At 44.0% G+C, this 22,496-nt stretch overlaps 1 protein-coding gene across 4 annotated transcripts in view; it reads right to left on the bottom strand.

The window, feature by feature from the left end:
- Positions 1-4,786: 4,786 nt before the first annotated feature.
- The window catches only part of RHOH (ras homolog family member H), a 47,222-nt gene continuing 29,512 nt past the window's right edge, over positions 4,787-22,496 (bottom strand). For 2 of the 4 annotated variants that reach the window (XM_035726051.1, XM_035726049.1), the window contains exons 3-5: positions 12,062-12,177; positions 8,975-9,087; positions 4,787-8,466 (exon numbers count right to left, since the gene is read on the bottom strand). In XM_035726051.1, the coding sequence (XP_035581944.1) occupies positions 7,692-8,267 (576 nt within the window). In that variant the 5' untranslated portion in view covers positions 8,268-8,466; positions 8,975-9,087; positions 12,062-12,177 and the 3' untranslated portion in view covers positions 4,787-7,691. The remainder of the gene's footprint in view (positions 8,467-8,974; positions 9,088-12,061; positions 12,178-22,496) is intronic. The other 2 variants (XM_035726050.1, XM_035726048.1) reach the window with 1 other exon arrangement.

The raw sequence follows: 22,496 nt of genomic DNA, 5'->3' as shown, positions 1-22,496 counted from the left end.
TAAACGTCCATCATTGCAACCTGAAACAAATAGAGTTCACAGCTCAAAGGTAGAGAGGCTGGAAGACCAGAGGCCTGAGGGAAGAGGGAAGAGCACCCAAGACTGAGTCCCACCTCGGCCTAAAACCAGCTGTGTGTCCATGGGCAATCACGAGACTCAGTTCCCTTACCTGTAAAGTGAGGAAGTTGGGCTCAGTCCTTCCTGACCTCCGTTCTAACTCCAAATGTGTGAGTCTGGTAATATAAGAATAGTAATCACATATAACATAATATGTTATAAATATTACATAAATAGTAATACTATATAGTATAACAACTGTAATAATATAATAAAAATAATAGAGAAACAGAAGAAAATGTTCCAGCCCTGTTGATTTAAATATCAGACCCTCAGTGGAAACCTATACTAACAGAAGGGGAGAAAATTAATGTGTTCGTGGGCAGTATCCAGAAAATTAATGCAAATATGGTTTGGGGCCTGGATTAACAGATAATTTCCTTCTTTCAGACTTCTCCATTTGTCGAACAGAGATATAATCTGTCTAGCTCACATATGAGTGTTTAGCAGAAAATCACGCACTGGTGGGTCCAATTCTTATTTTTAGATGTGTTCTGATAATAAGGAGGATAACAGTGACAGCTAGGGGACGCCTGGGTGGCTCCGATGGTTAAGCGTCTGCCTTCGGCTCAGGTCATGATCCCAGAGTCCTGGGATCGAGTCCCACATCGGGCTCCTGGCTCAGCAAGGAGCCTGCTTCTCCCTCTCCCTCTCTCCCTGCTCACGCTCTCTCTCTCTCTCTCTCTCTCTGTACCTCTGTGTCTCAGATGAATAAATAAAATCTTTAAAAAAAAAAAACAGTGACAGCTAGGCCTTGGAGATGGAGACCTCCCTTCCGGTCAGTAACTGGGTGTGCGGCTCAGACACATCCCCTCGCCTTCCGGGGCCCCAGCTCTCTCACTCCTGTATTCTTGCGCGTGTCGATGAGGCCTTAGCCTTCCCGAGCCTTGGCTTCCTTGCCTGTAGAATGAGCATTGTCTCGAGGCCACATGAGACAACGTCCACGAAGCACTTGATGACGAATCGAGCGCTAAGTAAATACTGGCCGTTATCACAGTGAGACCTGGAGAAGCGCCTTGGACATTTTTCACGAGCCATATGAATGAATGTATACGTGAGATGATGGTAGTGAGGAAGGAATGGAGTTCAGCATCTACCCAGACGCGGGAGGAATCAGGGAGGGGGGGCGTGTACTTAGCTGCAGAGAGAAAATGATGAAGAGGAAGAGGAGAGAGAGGGGATGGATTTCAGAAGGACATCTGTGCTGTGATTATTGGGGCTTTCTGACAGCTTTCTTTTCTTTTCTTTTCTTTTCTTTTTTTTTAAATACGTTCAGTCAAAATCCTCAGGAAATCTCGTTCCCTGAGCCCACAGCAATGCCCTCCAACAGCTGCCTTGGGTTAACTCCGGTGACTCGCTTGCCAGTTGTACCCTTGCCTGTTTCCCTCAGTGTAAAAGCTCCACAGACAGGTGGGACACCTTCTTATGTTCTATCTAAAAGGGCCAGCACGGGGGCGCCTGCGTGGCTCAGTCATTAAGCGTCTGCCTTCGGCTCAGATCATGATCCCAGCCTCCTGGGATCAAGCCCCGCATTGGGCTCCTGCTCCGCGGGAAGCCTGTTTCTCCCTCTCCCACTCCCCCTGCTTGTGTTCCCTCCCTCGCTGTGTCTCTCTCTCTCTCTGTTGAAAAAAAAATAAAAATAAAAGGGCCAGCACAGCCAACGGCGTCAGCAGATGGGCCCCCAGGCGCAGGAAACTTGCTGCCTCTCAGGCACATGCGACCGGTTCCATGCAGATTCCTGGAACCGCTCCGTGGGGCCCAGCAGGCAAGCTCTGGGCTCTACTTTGAGTCCTCTCTAGACCCTGCCTTCTAGTCATTTCCTTCCTTGTTTTCAGAATCAGGGGGGAAACCACTTGCCTGTGTCAGCCCCAGCCCTACCCTACTGCTGTAAGTCAGGTCACTTTCTGCACCAGCCTGTTTGCCCATCCAGCCCATGGAACAGTCCTAACCCAACAGGCAGAGGGGCTGGAATCCCCTGTGAAGTCAGTCGCTTCTGAAGGGAACTGGGGACTGAACACTGATCATTGCGTAAAGCATGTGCGTCCCTCTCTCCAGGACGGCAGAGAAAAGTTTAAGCCTGCTTTCTTTTTCAGAGGCGCGGTTTATTTTTAAATGATGCTGTATGTCTACACCATCTAGGCTTCTTCTCAGTTAAAAAAAAAAATGAACTACTGGGGCGCCTGGGTGGCTCAGTCGGTTAAGCGGCTGCCTTCGGCTCAGGTCATGATCCCAGGGTCCTGGGATCGAGCCCCATGTCCGGCTCCCTGCTCAGCAGAGAGCCTGCTTCTCCCTCTCCCTCTGCCTGCCACTCTGCCTACTTGTGCTCTCTATCTCTCTGTCAAATAAATAAATAAAATCTTAAAAAAAAAAAAATGAACTACTGAATAGTCTCTCTCCCTTTTCCTAACTTATTTTCTTTATAGCACTGATCACCCATCCACCCACCGCCTATCCAAATGTTGTGATATGCCAACATTTATTTTTTTTAAAGATTTTATTTATTTATTTTTGAGAGAGAGAGTACAAGTTGGGAGGAGGAACAGAGGGAGAGGGAAAAGCAGACTCTCCGCTGAGCAGGACCAGGACCCTGGGATGGTGACCTGAGCCGAAGGCAGACGCTTAACCAACTGAGTCACCCAAGTGCCCATACCAAAATTTATTTAGCCACTTTCTGTTGATGACATTGGGTTGTTTCTAGTTTTTGTTATTACCTACGATGATGCTAAAAACATTCTCATACATGCTTCCCAGGAAATCTATGCAAGTGTATTTCGAGGGCATGGAATTTCCGGGTCAAGGATATAGGCTATGCAACACTACTAAGTGTTGCCAAATATTATACCAATTGACACCCCCAAGAACATCATATAAGACTTCCAATTGTTTCATATCCTTGCCAAGGCTTGATAGTGATACTTTTTAATTATTTGCCAATATAGTGGTGTGAAAATGATATGTAAATGTGGATTTTGTTTTCATTTCCCTGACTACTCATGAAATCGAGTGCCTTTTCTATTATTTATTGGTCAGGCCATGTATATTTCCTCTTCTGACACATGTCCATTTTTAGATTAGGCTGTTTTTTCTTATTGATTCATAGTTTTTTTAAATATATTATGGATAAGAGCAGAGCTTCTTAAATATAAATATGTCATTAAAGGACACACAATTCTTGAGCATCGCTATCCCAAAACTATTCTTTTGCTTATTCAAGTTAAGCAACATGCTCTTCCTTTCTGCATAGGAATCCACCAAAAACATAATGACACCACCATTTGAACAATAGTTTACAAACATAAAGCACTTCCACAATCATTATTGTACTAATTCTTAGAATCACCCAGGAATAAGTACCTTTTTTAAGACAGGGAGTCTGAGGCTGAAAGACACAGGACCCAGACTTTCTGACTCCAAAATAAACCACAATTATCTAGCCTCTTACTCCTTCCTGATGGCTCTTTATCCACCATTAAGTATTAAGTTCCGTGTCAGGATATATTATAGAATCAACCGAAAAAGTTAATGTGAACTTTAGGTTGAATCAAGTACTCTTTATGAACTTACATCACAAGTAAATTCTAGGGTTCATTTTATCTTTTCTGGTGAAAAACTGCCCACGATCTTGGCCAATGATTATGTTTTGCTTTAACAGAAGAGGTACAACCTGAGCAGAAATAAGGCCCTACCCTTGAACTGTTCTGATCCGACTCAGTTCACATGATTGCCTTCTCGGCATTGGGGATGAACACTCACAGATGCCCTGTCCCCTGCCTGTCATAACCCTACAGATCTCATGCTGGGTCAGTGCCCTTCCTTGCTACCAAATCTTTAAAAGGAAAGAGCCAGCTTCTTCTCTCCCCTGTCACTCCCTCATTCAGAGGAAATATGTGAAGCCCGAGGGATGGAAAAGTGAGATAAGAAAAAGAGAATATTTTTCAAGCTTTTATAGCATCATATCATAAGGTATTTCATCTCTGCCATTTCACATACAATCAACTTGTGAAATTACACTTAAAAGCCAAGGGTTAGGGTTTACAGCAGGGACTTTTTGCAAATGATGGTGCTCTGTTAATAAGGAAGATCTTGCTTTCATTACCAGAAAGAAAAATAAAAAGAGAGGACTAAGATCAGATTGGAATATTTTATTAAAAATGATGTTTGAAACATAAGCCACCTGACTGGTGGGGGTGGGGTCTACACGGGTGCATGAGATGGGATGTGGCAAAGCCATACATACAATCAGGCTGCTCTGGGAGGAAGTGGGGTGCAGTGGTTTTGAGCAGAGCTTTGTAGTCATACAGACCTGCTTAAGACTCCTGGTGCTGTCACTCATCTGCTCCCTGGCCTCAACCTTGTCACATCAACACGCCGAGCCTCAGTTTCCTCATGTAAGATGGTACTTATTAGCGTGGCCACCTATACACCGTATGATAACGCACACTCAAGTGCTTACCATAGAGCCTGGCACATCCGAAGCACTCAGTGAACTTGAACCATTAGGATGCTTTTGGCTTTCTTATTGCTCAGCCTAATTTCATCACACTTGATTCTGCTGCCCCATTTATGTATGTATGTATGTATTTATTTATTTATTTATTGAGAGAGCATGGGTGGGGAGGGGCAGAGAGAGAAGGAGAGAGAGAGAGACAATCTTAAGCAGGCTCCACCCTCAGCAGGTGGAGCCCAACACAGGGCTTGATCTCACAACCCCAAGATTATGACCTGAGCCGAAATCAAGAGTCAGACACTCGACCAATGGAGTCACCCAGAGGCCCCTCTGCTGCGCCGTTTAGATAGTCAGTATAAGGTAAAACCAAATAGGATGAATTACTCAAGCACTCATTAATTCTTTAACGTAAACGAGCATATTTAACATTGCTACTTGCAATAGTTAAGGCTATGCATATAATAGTCTACAACACGGTGAGTTTGAAGTACAAGAAACAGGTGCCCGGATCTAGGCAGGCAAAACATGTATACACTCGTGTAGAACATAACGCTGCGTGGACTCCAACAAAATGACTTCACTTCCTACCCGGCAAGGCTGGGAGGGGTCTGCTTCCTTCTCATAGCCACTTTGCGGCCTAGCCGCCCAAATCCTCTCTCTCTTTCTGAGTCAGTTCAACACAACTTTTTGAGCTATGGTTCCTTCCCTGTGCCGGGCTCTGGGGACACTAAGATGCATAGGAGTTGCTTCTGCCTTCGAGAACCCAGGGTGTAGCAAGGGGGACAGACACCAGTTGGCCTCAAGTTCTGCCAGGCCCCTGGGGAGGACTTATATACACGGATTCCTGTTCTCACGTATGTGAGGGTACCCAGGGGGAGCCTTTAAGCTTGGTTCCTGCCAACAGGCAGAGCGCTTCTCTGTGTGTCTGCCCGGGGGGGAAGGCAAAGCTGTTTGACTGGGCCCTCTCCAGCTTGCCCTTCTTCCTCCTCTTCCACCATGGAATCACCTCCTCTTCCCTCACTTAGGATCAGGTACCTGGGCCCTCCCACGTTCAGACAATCCCCCTCTCCCATCTCCCTTCAGCAAGAAAGAATGAAAAGCCTGGGGACGGCCTATTTCTGTAAGTGGAAATTCATTCCTGCTAACATGTTAAATACCCCTCCACCCTAAAGACTGGCCCGTGAAGGAAAACCTACCTGAGTGATTTAAGACTGTTCCTATGTTGGAGGAGAGGATCGGGATCGACAGGGAAATCAGGGGAGATGAGCTATCCTCGCTTCCCCTGCCTGGTTGGCTTTCAAGCCCTCCAACCCTCTGGACGTGCAGTGAAGAGAGCTGGATATAGCCGCTCTCAAGCCAGGCACATGGCTGACACAGAGGTGAGGACAAGCCACAGGACTGGAGGACTGGAGATGTCTGAGTGAAGGCAGAGATGTCAGTCCCAGGGAACTAAGAGAACCCCAGCCCCCAGAGACTAAGATCCAGGTCTGGGGCCTTTCCCTGGATGTGAATGAGAGAAGAGGAGAAGGAGAAAAGAGTCTGGGGATGAGCACAAATCTGATCTTGACACTGATTATAGCTGTAAAGGACTGAGCACATGAGGAAACTAAAAAATCGGTTGGCCATGTCAACATAAGTTATGCATAGTCATTCATGCCCACTCGCTTACCATTTGTGTGCGATGGTCTTGTTGCGCTGAAACAATGACGTACTTCAACAAATGTGGTTCTGAGTAGTTATAAGTTTTATTCAATTAGGTGAGCAAATGATATACCTGGGTGCCCACCTTCACAATTTCTCCCTCCAGTTACATAGTCCTCTATTCTCAACTTTAACAGCGGAGCAATATCGTTCCTTTTAAGCTATTAGATATCATGGGGTTGGAGGAGGGAGAGATGCATCCTTCTGTATTCAGTATTTCTCCTGATAACTTTTTATTATCTGAACAATTGCTATACAGTTTGCCTGTTCCCTGTGCTTGGAATTTGTGGATTTTTTTTCACTCAGGTGTTTCATATTCATGAAATAGTAAAGGTTGTAAGTTCCCACCTTTTTTTCCCTTACACACACACATATATAGGTAGATGCCTTCCTGGCGATTTGGATTGGGTCCTAAACATTAATAACTTATGTTACCATGCCAACTCAGTTTAGCACTCAAATAGCGAATTTGCTAAATTACCGTCACACAGAAATTTGAGCCTGCTCTTCTTCAGAAGATCTACAACCAGCTAGGAATCACGGTGTTGGAAGAAGCAGGCCAAGTGCACCGGCTCCTGAAATGAAAGTGAGACTTCCTCACTTCTGTTCTGTTCTGTTCTGATTCCCTACCTGGAAGGTTTCCCTTCTGTCTATTTTGGTGAATGAGGGAGGAATGCTTACTGCACAATTAGACTTCTTTGGGTAAAAGGTAAGATCATAAATAAGAAACGCTTTTTAAAAAAACATATATATAATTATAGAGAAATCTAATGACAACTGTTTAAAATTTAAATTTTTAATTAGGCAGCATTAAAGAATCTTATGTTACTGAACTGTATTTTATATACAACTCTGAATAACAGGTGGATGGAAATTGCAAGGATCCGGCCATGGTCATTTTAAAATTTGATTACCTAGGAATATCTAGTGGGCAAGTGGCCTCCACAAAATCACTACATGGGGGAAAACACTACAAGGCTTTGGCAGAGCCCCCAGAGGGTTATGTCACTCATACAGCAGTTTGTGTTTGGGACCATGTAGGGAAAGACTTTCCAAATGTAAAAACTAATTATATACAAGAGCTAGACATTGTGTTATCATTTAAATAAAACGTGTCTTTAAATATGGAATTCTTGGAAAAACTCACTTCATTGTCCAAAATGATGGAGACTACTTTGTTTTTTTTAATCAAAGAAGGAAATCTTCATTATAGAAACTTCTAATCGGACTGGGCAAGAGGTTTTCATTTGTAGAGTGTATTTCATAAAAACAGCCAGTGGCCAAGTCTCATCAACGATGGTATCCTAAGGGAAGTGCTGTGACGAACATACCTAGAAAGATCATCAGCCCTTGCTGGCTTGCCTGCTCTCCCCATCCCCGTGAGTCTTTGCGGGAGCAAAGGAGTGTGGGTGGAGTCTCTGGGAGGCTAGAAAATCTTGCACTCGTTAATGGAGAAGAACCTCCTTCTGTTGCGCCTCCTGGCTTGGTTGACAGCAGTCCGAACAGCACACTCGAACACCTGCTGAACCCCCCTGTTGCTGAGGGCCGAGCACTCCAGATAGCCCTTTGCTCTCACTTCCTGGGCCAGTTTTTTCCCTTCCATGGCATTGATGCAGGAGGCCCTGTGGGGCCCCACCTCTCGCTGGTCCGTCTGGGTGGCCACCACCAGCACGGGGGTGCAGGGCAAGTTGCTCCTGATTTCAGCAATCCACTTGTTCTTCAGGTTCAGGAAAGAGTTATGGTTGGCCACAGAGTAGCACATCAGCACCACGTCTGCCTGCTGGTAGGACAAGGGGCGGATACTTTGGAAGGCGTCATTACCCGCTGTGTCCCAGAGGCCCAAGCTGATCTGAACGCCATCCATGAAGACGTCCACACCTGTGTTCTCATACACCGTGGGCTTGTAGGCCTCAGGGAAGGTCTCTGAAGTGAAGCGCACCAGCAGAGAGGTTTTCCCCACAGCTGAATCTCCCACCAACACACACTTAATGGAACTCAGCATCTTTCCAGCCTGGAGTCCTAGTTACAAGTTCAGAATCCCAAGTGAAAGGGCCCTCAGTGGGCTGCTGAAGCCAAGGCCATTCACCACAGGGAATGAAACCCAGAGGGGGTTGTGTTCTCAGGGCCCCGTACAGCAATTCTCCCTGTCCATCCGAGGGAGACGCAATCTACATTGAAAACCTCCAAAAGCCAGTCTTCAACTGCAACAGAAAGAAAGGGGGGGTGGGGGGAGATTGAGTCTTTCTTTTTCCTTTTTTTTTTTTTTTTTTTTTTTTAGAGAGAGAGCTCTTGCAAGTGGGAGCAGGGGGTAGGAACAGAGGAGGAGAGAGAATCCCAAGCAGGAACCATGCTCAGCACAGAGCCTGATGCAGGGTTCGATCCCACAACCCTGAGATCATGACCTGAGCCAAAATCAAGAGTCGGATGCTCAGCCGACTGAGCCACCCAGGCGCCCTTTCCCTTTTTAAAGACGGGGAGCTTCCTCATTGGCACGCTGATTAAACACGGGGCTCCCCTCGGTGTAGCCGTCCAACCCACTGTCCAATCACTCTCCCCTTTGGTGAAGAAAGCTGTGCACATACCCCAGCCCTGACACCCACAACTCCACCCAGTCAAGAAGCAGAAGCTGGTTTTATCTCTAAATCAGCCTAGTGATAAAAACACCAGCAACTGCTCTGATATCAACATGAAAAAGACCTCAATAGCAACCTGATGGGTTGAATGCTGGCTTTCAAACAGCTCTCTGTTGCCTTCGGCTCCACCGAGGTGGGGAAGAGAAGACAGCAGCTTCAGGTTCTAGTGGATCCTAGCTGCTTTGGGAACTGCAAGAAAGAGAAGCAGAAATTAGAGTGACCATGTAAGCACATCCCTTCATGTAGTGATCAATCAGCCAGTCCTCAGCTTATGTGGGAATTCATGCCGAGGTCAGAGAAAAGAAATCACCAGAACTCTAAAAGTTTGCTGTGGTTTTTCTCTTGAGGTTTTGCCAAAAACTGGCTACAGATGTAATAGAAACGGCACCGTCCTTGGCATTTTCGGCACCTGAAATCAAGCTCCATAACCAATACGATGACCTCGCTTTGAGCACGTGATTTCATCTCCAAGCCTCAGTGTACACATCTGCAAGAATGCCATGAACTCAGGAACGGCTTCTCTGAGATGTTGTGGGGAGTAAATTAGCGCTTTTTCCCCAAAAGTTCGAAACAGCTGCCTATGTATCAGGAACTCTGCTGGGCCCTGGTGATACAAAATAACTTGCTTAAAAGCAACCCTATTCAGTGCCTGCCACTTAAACAGGGCAGCATAAATATGACAGCATCTGAATTTCGTGAAAGGGTCAAATAAATTCTCATTCCCTGCAGGTGTGAGAGCTCCAGACGATGAGATCAGCCTTGGAGACAGTGTCCTGTCTGCCGAGGGACGTCATGCAGGCCAGTCCAGCTTCAGATAAAGGAAAGGTCTTTCAGACCAAAATTCAGAATAAAGGTTATTAAGACAATCTGGGTTTATAAGCTTCCCCACTGACGATATTCCTGACTTGTCACATGTAAAGCAATGTATAGGTCTGCCTCAAAACATAATTTTTTTTAAAGATTTATTTATTTATTTTAGAGGGGGCGGGTAGGGGCAGAGGGAGAAGGAGAGAGAGAGGAGCCTCAAACAGACTCCCTGCTGAGCACAGAGACCTGCACAGGGCTCAATCCCAGGACCCTGAGATCATGACCTGAGCCGAAACCAAGAGCTGGCCGCTTAACTGACTGAGCCACCCAGGCACACCTCAAAACATTATTTTTTAAAAAAATAACTCCTCTAAATCCTGCCATTCCCTTCCAAGAAATCTTTATTCTTATCAACCCATAGTCTCTGTTTGTTTAATGACATAATAGCCTTTGCAAATGAGTTAATCAAATGCGTAATTCACATGATTTTCACATACTAATTTTTTAACGACATGTGAGCTGGGTGACCTTGGCCAAGTTGCTTAACCTCTGGGAGCCCTGGTTTCTTCATAAAAATGAGAATAAGAAAAGTACCTCTTCATGCAATTATTCTAAGTATTCGGCATGTGGAGAGTCTGTCTTAGCACAGAACCTGGCACGTGGGACCTATAGGGAACCATTATGTTATGTATTTCCACTACTATTTATTTAAAATGCCAAATATTGAGGTGCCTAGGTGGCTCAGTCAGTTAAGCATCAGACTCTGGATTTCGGCTCAGGTCGTGATCTCAGGGTCCTGGAATCGAGCCCCCAGTGGGACTCCCTGCTCAGTGGGGAGCCTGCCTAAGATTCTCTCTCTCCCTCTCCCTCTGCCCCTCCCCCCACCACTCTTCACGCACGTGTGTGTGTGTGTGTGTGTGTGTGCGTGCTCTCACACGTGCGCTCTCTCTCTAAAAAAATTTAAAATAAAAAAATAAAATGCCCTATATTGAATGTCCATGGCATGGGGGTTGGGATGTCAAATGTTTGGCTAGACTCTTTCTTAAGACTCACAATGGGTCACTTTCATGCACCATGGTCCTGGATACCTACCTCTTTGTTACCAGACCTTTGAGCAAGGTCTCCTTGGGGGGCTCTGTCAGGTCTCAGACTTTAGCCCTTTAGATCTCAGATGACTTAAATATGTGCGTTTGTGACCCCCTCATTACTTGTTCAGAGCCAAGACCTTTTAGGACATTTTTGAGTTTTATTTTGATGCCAGTGGAGCAGGACTGGAACTAGGAAAAAATATGCATGTGTCAGGCTTTTGGTTATTAAATAAAATCTTTCTAATAGATTGATTGAGTAAAAGCCAAATATCCTGAGTAAGTCCCTGCAACAAAAAGACGATGAGGCAAGAACACCAACTTTAAAGTTGGGTAGATCTGGAATTGAATCCTGGCTCCCAACCAACCACCTATGCAACAACCTTAACCAGAGTTTCTTAATCTCCCTAAGTCCCATCGTCATTCTGGAAGGTTGATGGGCTTCCTTTCAGTGGAATTTTTCCTAAAATGAGAAATTCTCCCTAAAAGGGCCTATCGGTAAAAAAACAGATGCGGTTTTTCTGTGGTGCTGCACCAGTGGCTAACCGGCAGGGGGGCTCCCGTTCTATGTCTCTCCATGCAGAAGAGTTACTGAGTGTGAATTCAAATGGCATCATGAGAGAGGCCACTAAGTGACCCTATGAGGACTTCAGTCACACTGGAATCAATGCACCTTCAATCTCAGAAGCTCTCAGTTCTCAGGAACTTGAGTTCTGTCTCCCTTTCTCCTTTTTTTCACCATTTTCACAGAAAGTACACCTTCAAGGGGCCTGGATGGGTCTCACGCAGAGGGAAGATGGGAGCGAGGCTTCATCCCCCAAGGGCAATGGTGCAAGGCGGGAGCTTCTGTCCACTGCAGCAGAAGGACAAAGGCAGGCGAGAGGGAGGGCATAGGGACGAGACACCCTGATCCACCTCATCTCCCGGAAAGCTGAGGGCTAGCCAGTAGGAAATCCAGGATTCAGTCTGGCCTCGAGTCCCCTCCCAACTAACAGATACCCATTCTTCCCTCCTAATCTTTCTTCGGACATACTCTGTGCTTCTCTATTTGCCTGCAAAGACCTTTCCCTCCGCTCACCCCCCAACTCCCACCCCTTCTTGAAAAGTTTCTCTGATGAGCTGAGCTGCTGCTAGATCAGGCGCCGTCCCCTCTGTGTTGCCATAATCTGTCCCCACCGACCCGTCACGTAGCCATCATCATATCCCGATAAAGTAGTTAGCCCTCTTGAGCTAATCCCTCCTCTATAAACCTGGAATAAGACCTGCCTTACCTTCCTTGCAGCAAGTGGATCAGGTGGAAATTATACCAACACAGCAACAAATTGTGCTTGTACACAACTGTACGTTTAGCAACACTCTCTCGCTTATTCTGTGAGACAGACAGCCCCTTCAGAACAATAGAGCACAATATAAGACTAAGGTGAAATTATGACCATTATTAACAAACTATTATTGCGAGTTCTAGGTTATCTGGCCTTTGATTAAGGTGGCTTATTTCAAAATGCTGATGGAATCCTCAGCTATCTTTCTCGAAAAATATGAATGAAGGACAGCCTCTCGATTACAGAGGATACATCGAAAAGTCATCCTCCTCAAACGGGCTTTGGGCAAAGGACCTACTCTAGCAGTAGCCAATTCATTCATTAAGGAAATGGATTCTACCACGAGTCTAACACACTTAGATGATTAAGAAAGCATCATGTTCTTCAGCGACCCATCTCCCATCAGGACCTTCCGTCAGTGACCCCTCCACAGCTTAGCAGGGACACCACAGTGAGAGCAGGCCTTGCCCCGGATGGTTGAGCCCATGGAGAGCTCCCCATCTGGCAATGGGGTTGGGTGCTTCATTTCCTTTCTTTTCCTTGGCTGGGTGGATGGGGGTCAGGGGGAGACAATTCAAACACTCTTAAGCAACTTAATAGAAAAAAAAATGTAATTATCTCTAAATGTTATCACTCCAAATTCTTACTCAGTTTCATTCTCTAATAAATATACACTTATATAGATCTTCTAAACATTTTCTCAGATTTTTAAAAAAATGTTGATTTTCAGCAGTCTACACACTTGCCAGGTTTTAGCTAAAAAGCTTCTTATTGATTCAACAATTCATAAGTGCCCAGCCATTCTCCATGGTTAGCCGAGTCTTTGAGTTAAGGATTTCTCCATCGTTAACAACTGTGCTGTTTCACATCTAAAATATATCCATGCATATATATATGTTACCTTTATGTGGGATGATTTCTTGGGGATTATATTCACAAATGTGGCATTACTGGGTCAATGGTTGTTTTGTGACTTTTATTCACATTATTCAGCATCTTTCAGGGACTGTACCAAGTACTTTGTATTATTCATTAGTTGTTTTATTCATTTTAAAAAACATTTGTTTGGGGCTTCCTGTGTGGCAGGCACCAAAACATGTCCTAAGGGTGTACTAGTAATCAAGACAGTTGCTGTCTGCATAGAAATTACTGTTTCACAGCTGTACAGACTTCGAGGAGTTTGAGAATCTTGCCTATGGTCATATAGCAAGCAAATGGCAGGGGCTAAGTGAGCCCTAACTAGTCCGGCTCCAGAGCGGTAGCAGCCCCACGTGTCCCCCTCGGGCTATAATTCCCACCAGCCCTAGTCTATGCATCTCAAATACAACCATGCTTCCTATGCAAACTCAGTTTCAAGACACTTTAAATGATGTTACTGCCTTTGCAGCCACCATCTTTTCAAGTACAGTTTTATCTTGAGTTTCATCTCACAAGAGTTCATTTCACTCATTCTCAGCCCTACTTTAGTAATTCCCCTTAGCATGTTTCTCATTGCTCAAATGATTAAATTCCCCTTCAAAATCAAAGAAGGAAATTAATTCATTTTTTTAAAGATTTTATTTTTTTAAGTGTTCTCTACACCCAACATGGGGCTCAAACTCACAGCCCCGAGATCAAGAATCACATGCTCCACTGACAGAAGCAGCCAGGCACCCCTCAGTTTATTTTCTTTTTTCTTTTTTCTTTTTTATTTAAATCCAATTTAGTTAACATATACTGTATTATTAGTTTCAAGGGTAGAATTTAGTGATTCATCAGTTGCATATTAACACCCAGTGCTCATTACATCAAGTCCCTGCTTAATATCCATCACCTAATTACCCCTCAGTTTATTTTTATATAAAGATCATCTCTGTTTCAAATGGATTTTGTTCTGAAACTTTGCTTGCAAGATGCTGGTTTGCAAATTTTGTTTTATTTTTTTTTAAGATTTTATTTTTTTATTATGGAGCAGGGAGCCTGATGCGGGACTTGGGATCCCAGGACCCTGGGATCATGACCTGAGCCGAAGGCAGACGCTTAACCATTTGGGCCACCCAGGTGCCCTTTTATTATGTTCAGTTAGCCAGCATATAGTACATCATTAGTTTTTGATGTAGTGTTCAATGATTCATTAGTTGCATATAACAACTTTTAAATACGTGTTCTCCAAAATCAAAGTTCTAAAGCAATATTTACATTCCTAATTATAAACCCTATTTCATCCTGTCATAACTGAGTTAAAATGGAGCACCACCAAGCACTGACACTTCATATTATCTCAGTGCCCTGAGCCTTGAAGCCTCTGAGCCAAGAGCCTTGCTCCTCTGACCCACGGGCCAAGCAGGGAGCGTGGCACCCTTCCTCTCCTCTGTTCCAGCCACCCTGCCCAGACTGGTCCCTACCACTCCCAGGAGCACAATAATCAATCAGATCATCGCCACTGGTCTAGAGTTCCCAGCTTGATCCAAGTAAGGAACAAGGCCAGCCAGCCAGCCAGATGCCCAGAGCACCATTAAGGAAGACAAGAACCTCATCTCAGAATGAAGGTGGCTGGGAAAATGTAGCTACCACAGCTTTTCCCAGAGTAATAGAAGGCATATTCTGAAAAACTGCGTGGAGCTGGGGGTGCAGTCCATGTGGGGCATGCTCAAAGAGGGTCATAGGCTCTCTGAACTTCTTCTGAGGAACTTGAATTTCATTTACCAAAGGACTCATATTTTCTCAGTTGGGCATGCATGTTTGGGGCCCAAGCTGAACTGTTCAAGGAAAGTGAGAGCAAAGAGGCAGATGCATGCATATCTAACCATTCTATGACGTGATGCTGCTATAAAACAAGATTGTCAAACTACGGCTCACCCACAGGCCACACGCACCATCTGTTTTTGTATGGCCCACGAATTAAGCATGGTTTTTACATTTCCTAATGATTGAAAAAAATCAAAAGATCACTTCATGACGTGTGAAAATTATATGAAAATCAAATGTCAGCATCCATTAATAACATTTTATCAGAACAGGGTCATGCTCTTTCATTTAGTATTGTCTATGGCTGCTTTCTTGCTACAAGGCAAAGTTGCAACAGAGGCCTTATCGCTCACAAAACCTAAAATACTCACTATTTGGCCGTTTACAGAAAAAGTTTGACAACCCCTGCTACAAAGAGAGGCGGTTCAGAGTAAGAAAAGGGAGCACAGACTCGGGGTTCAGGCAAGCTTGGGCTGGGCTCCAACATCTGGCACTTACTGTGTGGCCTGAGGCAAGTTACTTAACCTCTCTGGGCTTCAGTTCCTTTGTCACTAGAGGCAATATAGCCTAATGATTAAGAATACGGATTCAGGAATCATACTGCCACCCGGCTCTACTAACTACTGGCTCTGTGATCTCATGAAAGGTACTTAACCCCTCTAAGCCTTAGTTTCTTCAAGTATAAATAAGCCACAAGGATCATGCCCCCCTTACAAGGGTTGTGGTATGGAGTTAAATGGGACAGTGAATGCAAAGCATATAAAATGGTACCTGGCACAGTGAGTATTACAGAAGTATCTCCTGGGCGCCTGGGTGGCTCAGTTGGTTGAGCGACTGCCTTCGGCTCAGGTCATGATCCTGGAGTCCCAGGATAGAGTCCCGCATCAGGCTCCCTGCTCAGTGGGGAGTCTGCTTCTCCCTCTGACCCTCTTCCCTCTCGTGCTCTCTATCTCTCATTCTCACTCTCTCAAATAAATAAATAAAAATCTTAAAAAAAAAGAAGTATCTCCTATTATTATTATTTACCTAAAAGGGTTGATGTAAGATTATTATAAACTAGCATATGTCATGAGTCAGAAACAGCGCCTGGAACAAAATAGGCATACACAATAGCGACTGCTGTGATGATGTGGGTATGAACCAGTCCTTTAAGCCCCAGGAGAGGGAGCAATTAATTCTCTGGTAATTAGGAAAACCTACATTCAAAAGGTGACATCAGATGTGGAGGTTGAGTAAGATTTCGACAAAAAAGAAGAGCATGGGGAGGAGGGAGGGAATCATGTGCAAAGGCCCAGCAGCATGATAGTACAGGTTTGGTTTGGGAAGTGGAAAGTGGTTCCGGGAGGCTGCACAGAGGGTTGCTAGGTGGGGAGAGAGAAATGTGGGAAATGAGCCTGTATTTATTTTCATATAATCCAAAACTGCTTCCGGCCTGTCAGCATCGACAACATATACTATGAGCTCCACAGCCAACTCAGATCCCCGGGGCCTTTTGCACAAAGACTCCTACCAGTCCGTTCTCTTTTAACTCAAAGGAGTCCCTATTCCCTAGACATTTTGAGCACCTACTAAGTGTCAGGCATCGTGCCATACAATGGAGCAGATTCCAGGTTAAATGAGACACAGCCCCACCCTCAGGACACTTAGGATATAAAGGCGATACAAGCCATAAACTTCAACCATGTCTACAGAAGGAACAAGCAAAATGCTAACAAAGGAAAAAAGTGCTACTTGCAATGGGCAAAAATCAAGAAAGTCTTTGTAGAGATGAGGATATTAGAACGTGATCCTTTAAACACTTGAGAAGCACAGAGATAAAAGTGAAAGAGAAACACGACCAGTGAAAGAAAGAAACGTGGGGCACGTGTAATGAGGCTGGCAAGCAGCTTGACTGGGCTGACATGTAGAGTCCAGAATGGGAGACAAAGCAGGGCTCCAGAAAGCTCATTCCTGTGGTATGTGTGGAGGGATCACAAGGGAGAAAGATCAGAGGGGGCTCCTGGAATAATACAGAGGTGGGAGCAAGGAGCAGGAGGGCTTTATCTAGAGTGCACGCTACGGGGCTAGAAAGGAGGAGAGGGACCCCAGCAACATCCCTGAGGTAGAATAATACCCAGCCCTTCCGTGAGAAGAGGCTGAGGCCCCAGTGGCCTGGGAGGAAGCCATTGGCAAACAGGAAGTGCTGAAGGAGACCAGGCAGAGTTTGATATTTTAGACTGGGATGCCTCTGATGAGCCAGAGAGATTTCCAGAGAGCCAAGGGAGGGACTGTGGCCATATCACAAGGCCTAAGAATGTGGTGGCAGAAGGATAGTTCTTATTCTTCCATGAACTTTGAGGCGAAATATTTAGTTACACGCATGTTCTTGTCTACGTTGTTTATAACAGGGAGAAAATTATGTAAGAATAGGTGGTTCTTGGATAAATTAATTAGTTTATTCCTCTGATCAATATCCTTTAAAATAGCAGTGCACAAGGACGTTAACTGACGGGGGAAAGTCTCGCTAAGCTGAACGGGGCAAAAGCAGGTTTCAAAATGATATGTACAGTATGATTCCACACGTATGAAAAAAATCCAGAGTACTATATACCAATGGTAAGGTGGATTGTCTACAGTCCTAGGATTGTAGGTGATTCTCATTTTCTTCTCCTCGTTTATGTGCTCTTTAAAGTATTTCTACAGTATGCCTGTGTTACTTGAGCAAATTTGAAGTACTTTGTATGTGGTGTTGTTGTTTTTAAGATTTATTTGTTTAGAGAGAGAGAGCTCAGGGGGCAGAGGGGCAGAGGAAGAGGGAGAGAGAATCTCAAGCAGACTCCCCACTGAGCACGGAGCCCAACGTGGCACTGGATCTCATGACCCTGAGATTATGACCTGAGTCGAAATCAGATGTTCAACCAACTGAGCCACCCAGGCACCCCTGTATGTGTCGTTTTGTTTTTTAAGTTTGCATGGAAGGGAAAGAAAAGACTGATCTGAGTTCCTTCGAGGCTATAGAGAATTTCTGTGAGTCCCCAGCAGTGTCCAAAGACAAAACTTTTCTAGATCTAGACAGCTGAAATTGTTTAAAATTCCTAGAAGCGCTCTCTCTGGCTTCTGGTTCCTTTTTGGAGAGAAGACAAGCAAAGCTGAATAATTCGGCCTCCTCCCACAGATGTCTCAAGCTCATCCCTCCTCTTAACTCATGAGAGTTTTTTAAGTCCTTTTTTCTGTTTTTTAGATATTCAAGAGAGTTTGCATATGGTTGGGTATTAGATGACATTAAGGAACTATTGCTAATTTTGTTAGGTGATAATCATATTGTGGTCATACATATTTTTAAGTCCTATCTGACAGGTGAATTGAGTATGTTGCCTGGGATTTTAGATTATTCCAGAAAAGACAGCAACAACAATAAGTAAGGATGATGACAAAATCAAAGCGGGAAAATGTTGAGAACTGTTGCAGTTGAATGACAGTTACATGGGGGGTATAGTCGTCTGTTCTCCCTGCTTTTATGTATGTTCAAAATTTTTTATGAAGGAAGTTTTAAAAGGTGGGATCTTATGTTTTCTATAGCATTTTGTGCAAGCTGTGGTTTTATTCTCATCTTTAGTTACACAGAAAACGTAAAAAAAGATGACCAAAAAATATAGTTCATGCTACAATGACTTTTTCAAGTATGTGAAAGAATGCTGGTGTATCGAATAACAAGTGACACAGGGGAGATTGTGCAAAGGCTTTGAGCCTACCTCCCACTGGGATGGATCTGGGGGAGGAAAAGTCATGGTTCTGGGTTAGGATTCCCAGCCAAGTTGTAAAAAGAGAAACGTGAGCTTCAAGTACAAGCTCTACCTGCCTCTCAACAAGACATTATCATCTGTCCCCCCCTAGAAGTAAGGGCAACTTCTAGAAAATACTCCAGCCAAAGGATACCCAAAGTTACTTTGAGATTATCTGAACACTTTACTTCCTAACCAGTATAATTACATTCACTGACTCCCCTTCTCCCTCTTTGCCCCAATTCTGCAGAATTAGAGCAAAAAAGTCATAATGAAAATAACAAGAAAGAGGGGCGCCTGGGTGGCTCAGTTGTTAGGCATCTGCCTTCTGCTCAGGTCATGATCCCGGGGTCCTGGGATCAAGCCCCGCATTGGGCTCCCTGCTCAGTGGGAAGCTTGCTTCTCCCTCTCCCACTCCCCCTGCTTGTGTTCCCTCTCTCACTGTGTCTCTCTCTGTCAAATAAATAAATAAAATCTTTAAAAAAAAGAAAATAACAAGAAAGAAAGAAAGAAAGAAAGAAAAATAGAGAGAGAGAGAGAGAAAGAAGGAAACTCAAGAGTGAAACTATTACCCACACAAAAGCAGATCCCAAATCAAAGTAACTCTGAGAGTGAGACGTTCCGCCCTGGGGGTCTTCACTCTCTGCAAAGGTGAGGCGGCAACAGGAAGTTCTGCTTTAGGATTTTGTTTTCCCCTTTGACCTACAGTAGCTCCCTACTTGATGATGTTTACTTACTGTGAAACTATGGTATCTGCCTGACATCTGTGTAGACCTTCACCTAGCCCAGCTCCCAGCTCTAAAACACCATCTGTGATGAAGAAAACCATCACACCCCAGGGTTTCCCCAGCCCCCCATGCCCGCACCATCACCACCATCACTCAACACACATACCTAAGCCATGGATGGCGAACAGCAGTTCCCTTTTTTTTTTTTAAGATTTATTTATTTGAGAGAGAGAGAGAGAGAGTGCAAGCAAGTGGGGGGAGAGGCAGAGAGAGAGGGGAAGCAGACTCCCCGCTGAACAGGGAGCCTACGCAGGGCTCAATCCCACGATCCTGAGATCATGACCTGAGCCAAAATCAAGAGTCGGACTCTCAGTGCCTGAGCCACCCAGGCGCCCCAGCAGTTCCCTTTTTCTTTGCTAATCCAATCAGACTAGAGATGGCCCCCTCACACTGGCTAACTTCTCATTTTCTCTGGATCGTTTTTATATATCTTTTTTTTTTTCAGATTGTAAAAGTAGTACATACACATTCTACAACTTTTCAAAATACTTAATGATCTAAAGGACCTAAAAAAGAAAACCAACTGCCACCTAGAACCAAAAGCTATAAAATATTAGTGTACCTTTTCCTGTTTCTTTTTTTCAGTGTATCTTTTTTTTTCCTGAAACTAATACCATACTTTATATGTAGATTGGCTTCTTGCTTTTTGTATTTAACATCTACATCATTAATGTTTCCTGTGTCATTAAGATTCTTCAGAGTTTTAATGACATCATAATGTTTCATTATATGAATGTAGCATTACTTATTTAATCAGTTGCCTATTGCTGGACATTTAAATTGTTTCTGATTTTTACTGTAATAACAGTGGGTGAACATTCTAAAACTAAATTTGTATAAATATACAATTATTTCTTTAGTATAAATAGACATGAGGGGGCAACTGGGTGGCTCAGTCATTAAGCGTCTGCCTTCGGCTCAGGTCATGATCGCAGGGTCCTGGGATCGAGCCCCGCATCGGGCTCCCTGCTCAGTGGGAAACCTGCTTCTCCCTCTCCCACTCCCCCTGCTTATGTTCCCTCTCTCTCTGTGTCTCTCTCTCTGTCAAATAAATAAATAAAATCTTTAAAAAAAATAGACATGAGTGGAATTATTAGAACAAACGAGATATAAAATTAGACTGATTTCTACTCCATAAGCAGTGTTGAGAGTATTCACTTATCACACTACCAAAATCACTGGGTTTAGTATCTCCCAATTTGATCTGTTCTCATTTGCATTTCATTGATGACTAATAAAAATTAACATTCTCTCATCTGTTTACTAGCCAGTTATATTTTTCTTCTGTAAGTCATCTGTCTTATCAACTTCTCTAGCATTATTTCTTCATTTCTTAAAATCTCCTTAGAGATTAAATATATTAATCCTTTTTGGTTAAATGAATATGTTGCAAACTTTAAAAATATATTTTTTGCCCATGTATTCTGGGAATTCCCCCAAATTCCTGGTACTCACCCACCATTGAACAACCACTAAACAAACTGTAAAATAGCTTGTTCCCTGATGGGTAAAGAAACTTAGCACAATTTGATGCCTTGAAAGGTCATCTAGTTCAACCCACTCATTTCCCCCATGAGGAAGCCAAGGCTCAGAACAGTGGTTTAGCTACTGGGGGCTGACTTGAGGCCCAGAAACTGGATCAGCTGAGTCAGCACTCTTTCCATCCACCCAGGAGTTTTTCAAATATATATGATGTCTACATGCTACATCTCATACTTAATTTTCTTAATATTTTAAATGTAAAGTACATATAGATAGCTTATAGATCAATGTTCCAAATTGGTGGCTTTTTACTCAATCTTTTGAGCTCCCAGTTTTAATATAAAAATACTTTTCAAACATATGTTCCCTTTCTCATGAACTTCCTTCGAGATAGATCCTCTCTCTTTAGGGACAATCATTAAGCTTTTTGACATTCTCTAGAATTAAGATAAACCCTTATAGTACAAATTGCTCCGACTATAAAAGAAGCCAATGTATTTTGTTCTGGATATTTAACCAAGAGCACAGAATGAAGTGAGGTGATTTAGTTGCAGGTTCAACAGAAGAATTGGTCAATTTTCGATTGTTTGCAAAGAGGTGAGATTGTGGAGTCAAGGTCTCAGATTCTCATCCCCATTGCTGATTAGTAGTATAACCTTGGGCCAATCATATAACCAGAACAACAAAATGTGGATAATGATGCATAGTTCGTAGGATTTTTAAGGCAATGAAAAAGAATCTATCTCCCGTTCTTAGTGGGGTGTCTGACCCTTTGTAGAAAAGCATACCAATAAACACTCACTATGGTACTTACTAACAGCCAGACACTGTTTGATGTGCTTTATGAAAATTAGCCCATCAATCATTAAACAACACTATATGGTCAGTACCACTGTTGTCACATTTTACAGCTGGGGAAACCAAGGCACAGAGAAATAAGTAACTTTCCCAAGACAGGTGGCCAGCAGTCCAGCCTCTGAGGCCATTTATAGTGCTGTGTCTACCTCCCCTCCCACTGCTTCATTTGGGGGAAGCCTATCTACCTTTGCCACATTGATGAAACAAAGCAATCTGCTATGGTCTGAATATTTGTGTCCCCTTAAAATTTATAGATTGAAATCTAACCCCCAAGGTGATGGTTTTAGGAAGTAGGGCCTTTGGAGGTGATAGGTCATGAAGGTGGGGCCTTCACGAATGGGATTCGTACCCTTATTAAAGAGACCCCAGAGTGCTCCTTCACCCCTTCCACCATGTGAGGATGCAGTGAGGAGGTGCTATCTATGAGCCAGGAAGCAGGACCCCCCCAGGCACCTGCCACCACCAGGATCTTAGATTTTCCAGCCTCCAGATCTGAGAGAAATAAAATACTATGGTATTTCATTACAGCCGACTAAACAGACTGAGACACAATCCTAAAATAAAGGTAGGAGAGAAGGAAGAATAGCTGGAAAGACACTTTTCAGCTGGTAGGTGACTTGACTTCTTTCTTAGGACATTCCTAATTTCTAACAACATTCAAAAGTTTTCTCCCTTAAGCAGGCACTCTCACCATTGGGAGATGTGCCAAAGAGTGACATCTTTGTAGAGGGCAACTTGACGGAATCCAGTGCCTACTTCGTGAATGGG

Source organism: Zalophus californianus, chromosome 2 (assembly GCF_009762305.2).
Source record: "Zalophus californianus isolate mZalCal1 chromosome 2, mZalCal1.pri.v2, whole genome shotgun sequence".
NCBI lineage: Eukaryota > Metazoa > Chordata > Mammalia > Carnivora > Otariidae > Zalophus > Zalophus californianus.
Note: the sequence above shows the minus strand (reverse complement) of the source record. Positions and strands in the feature narration are given on the sequence as shown.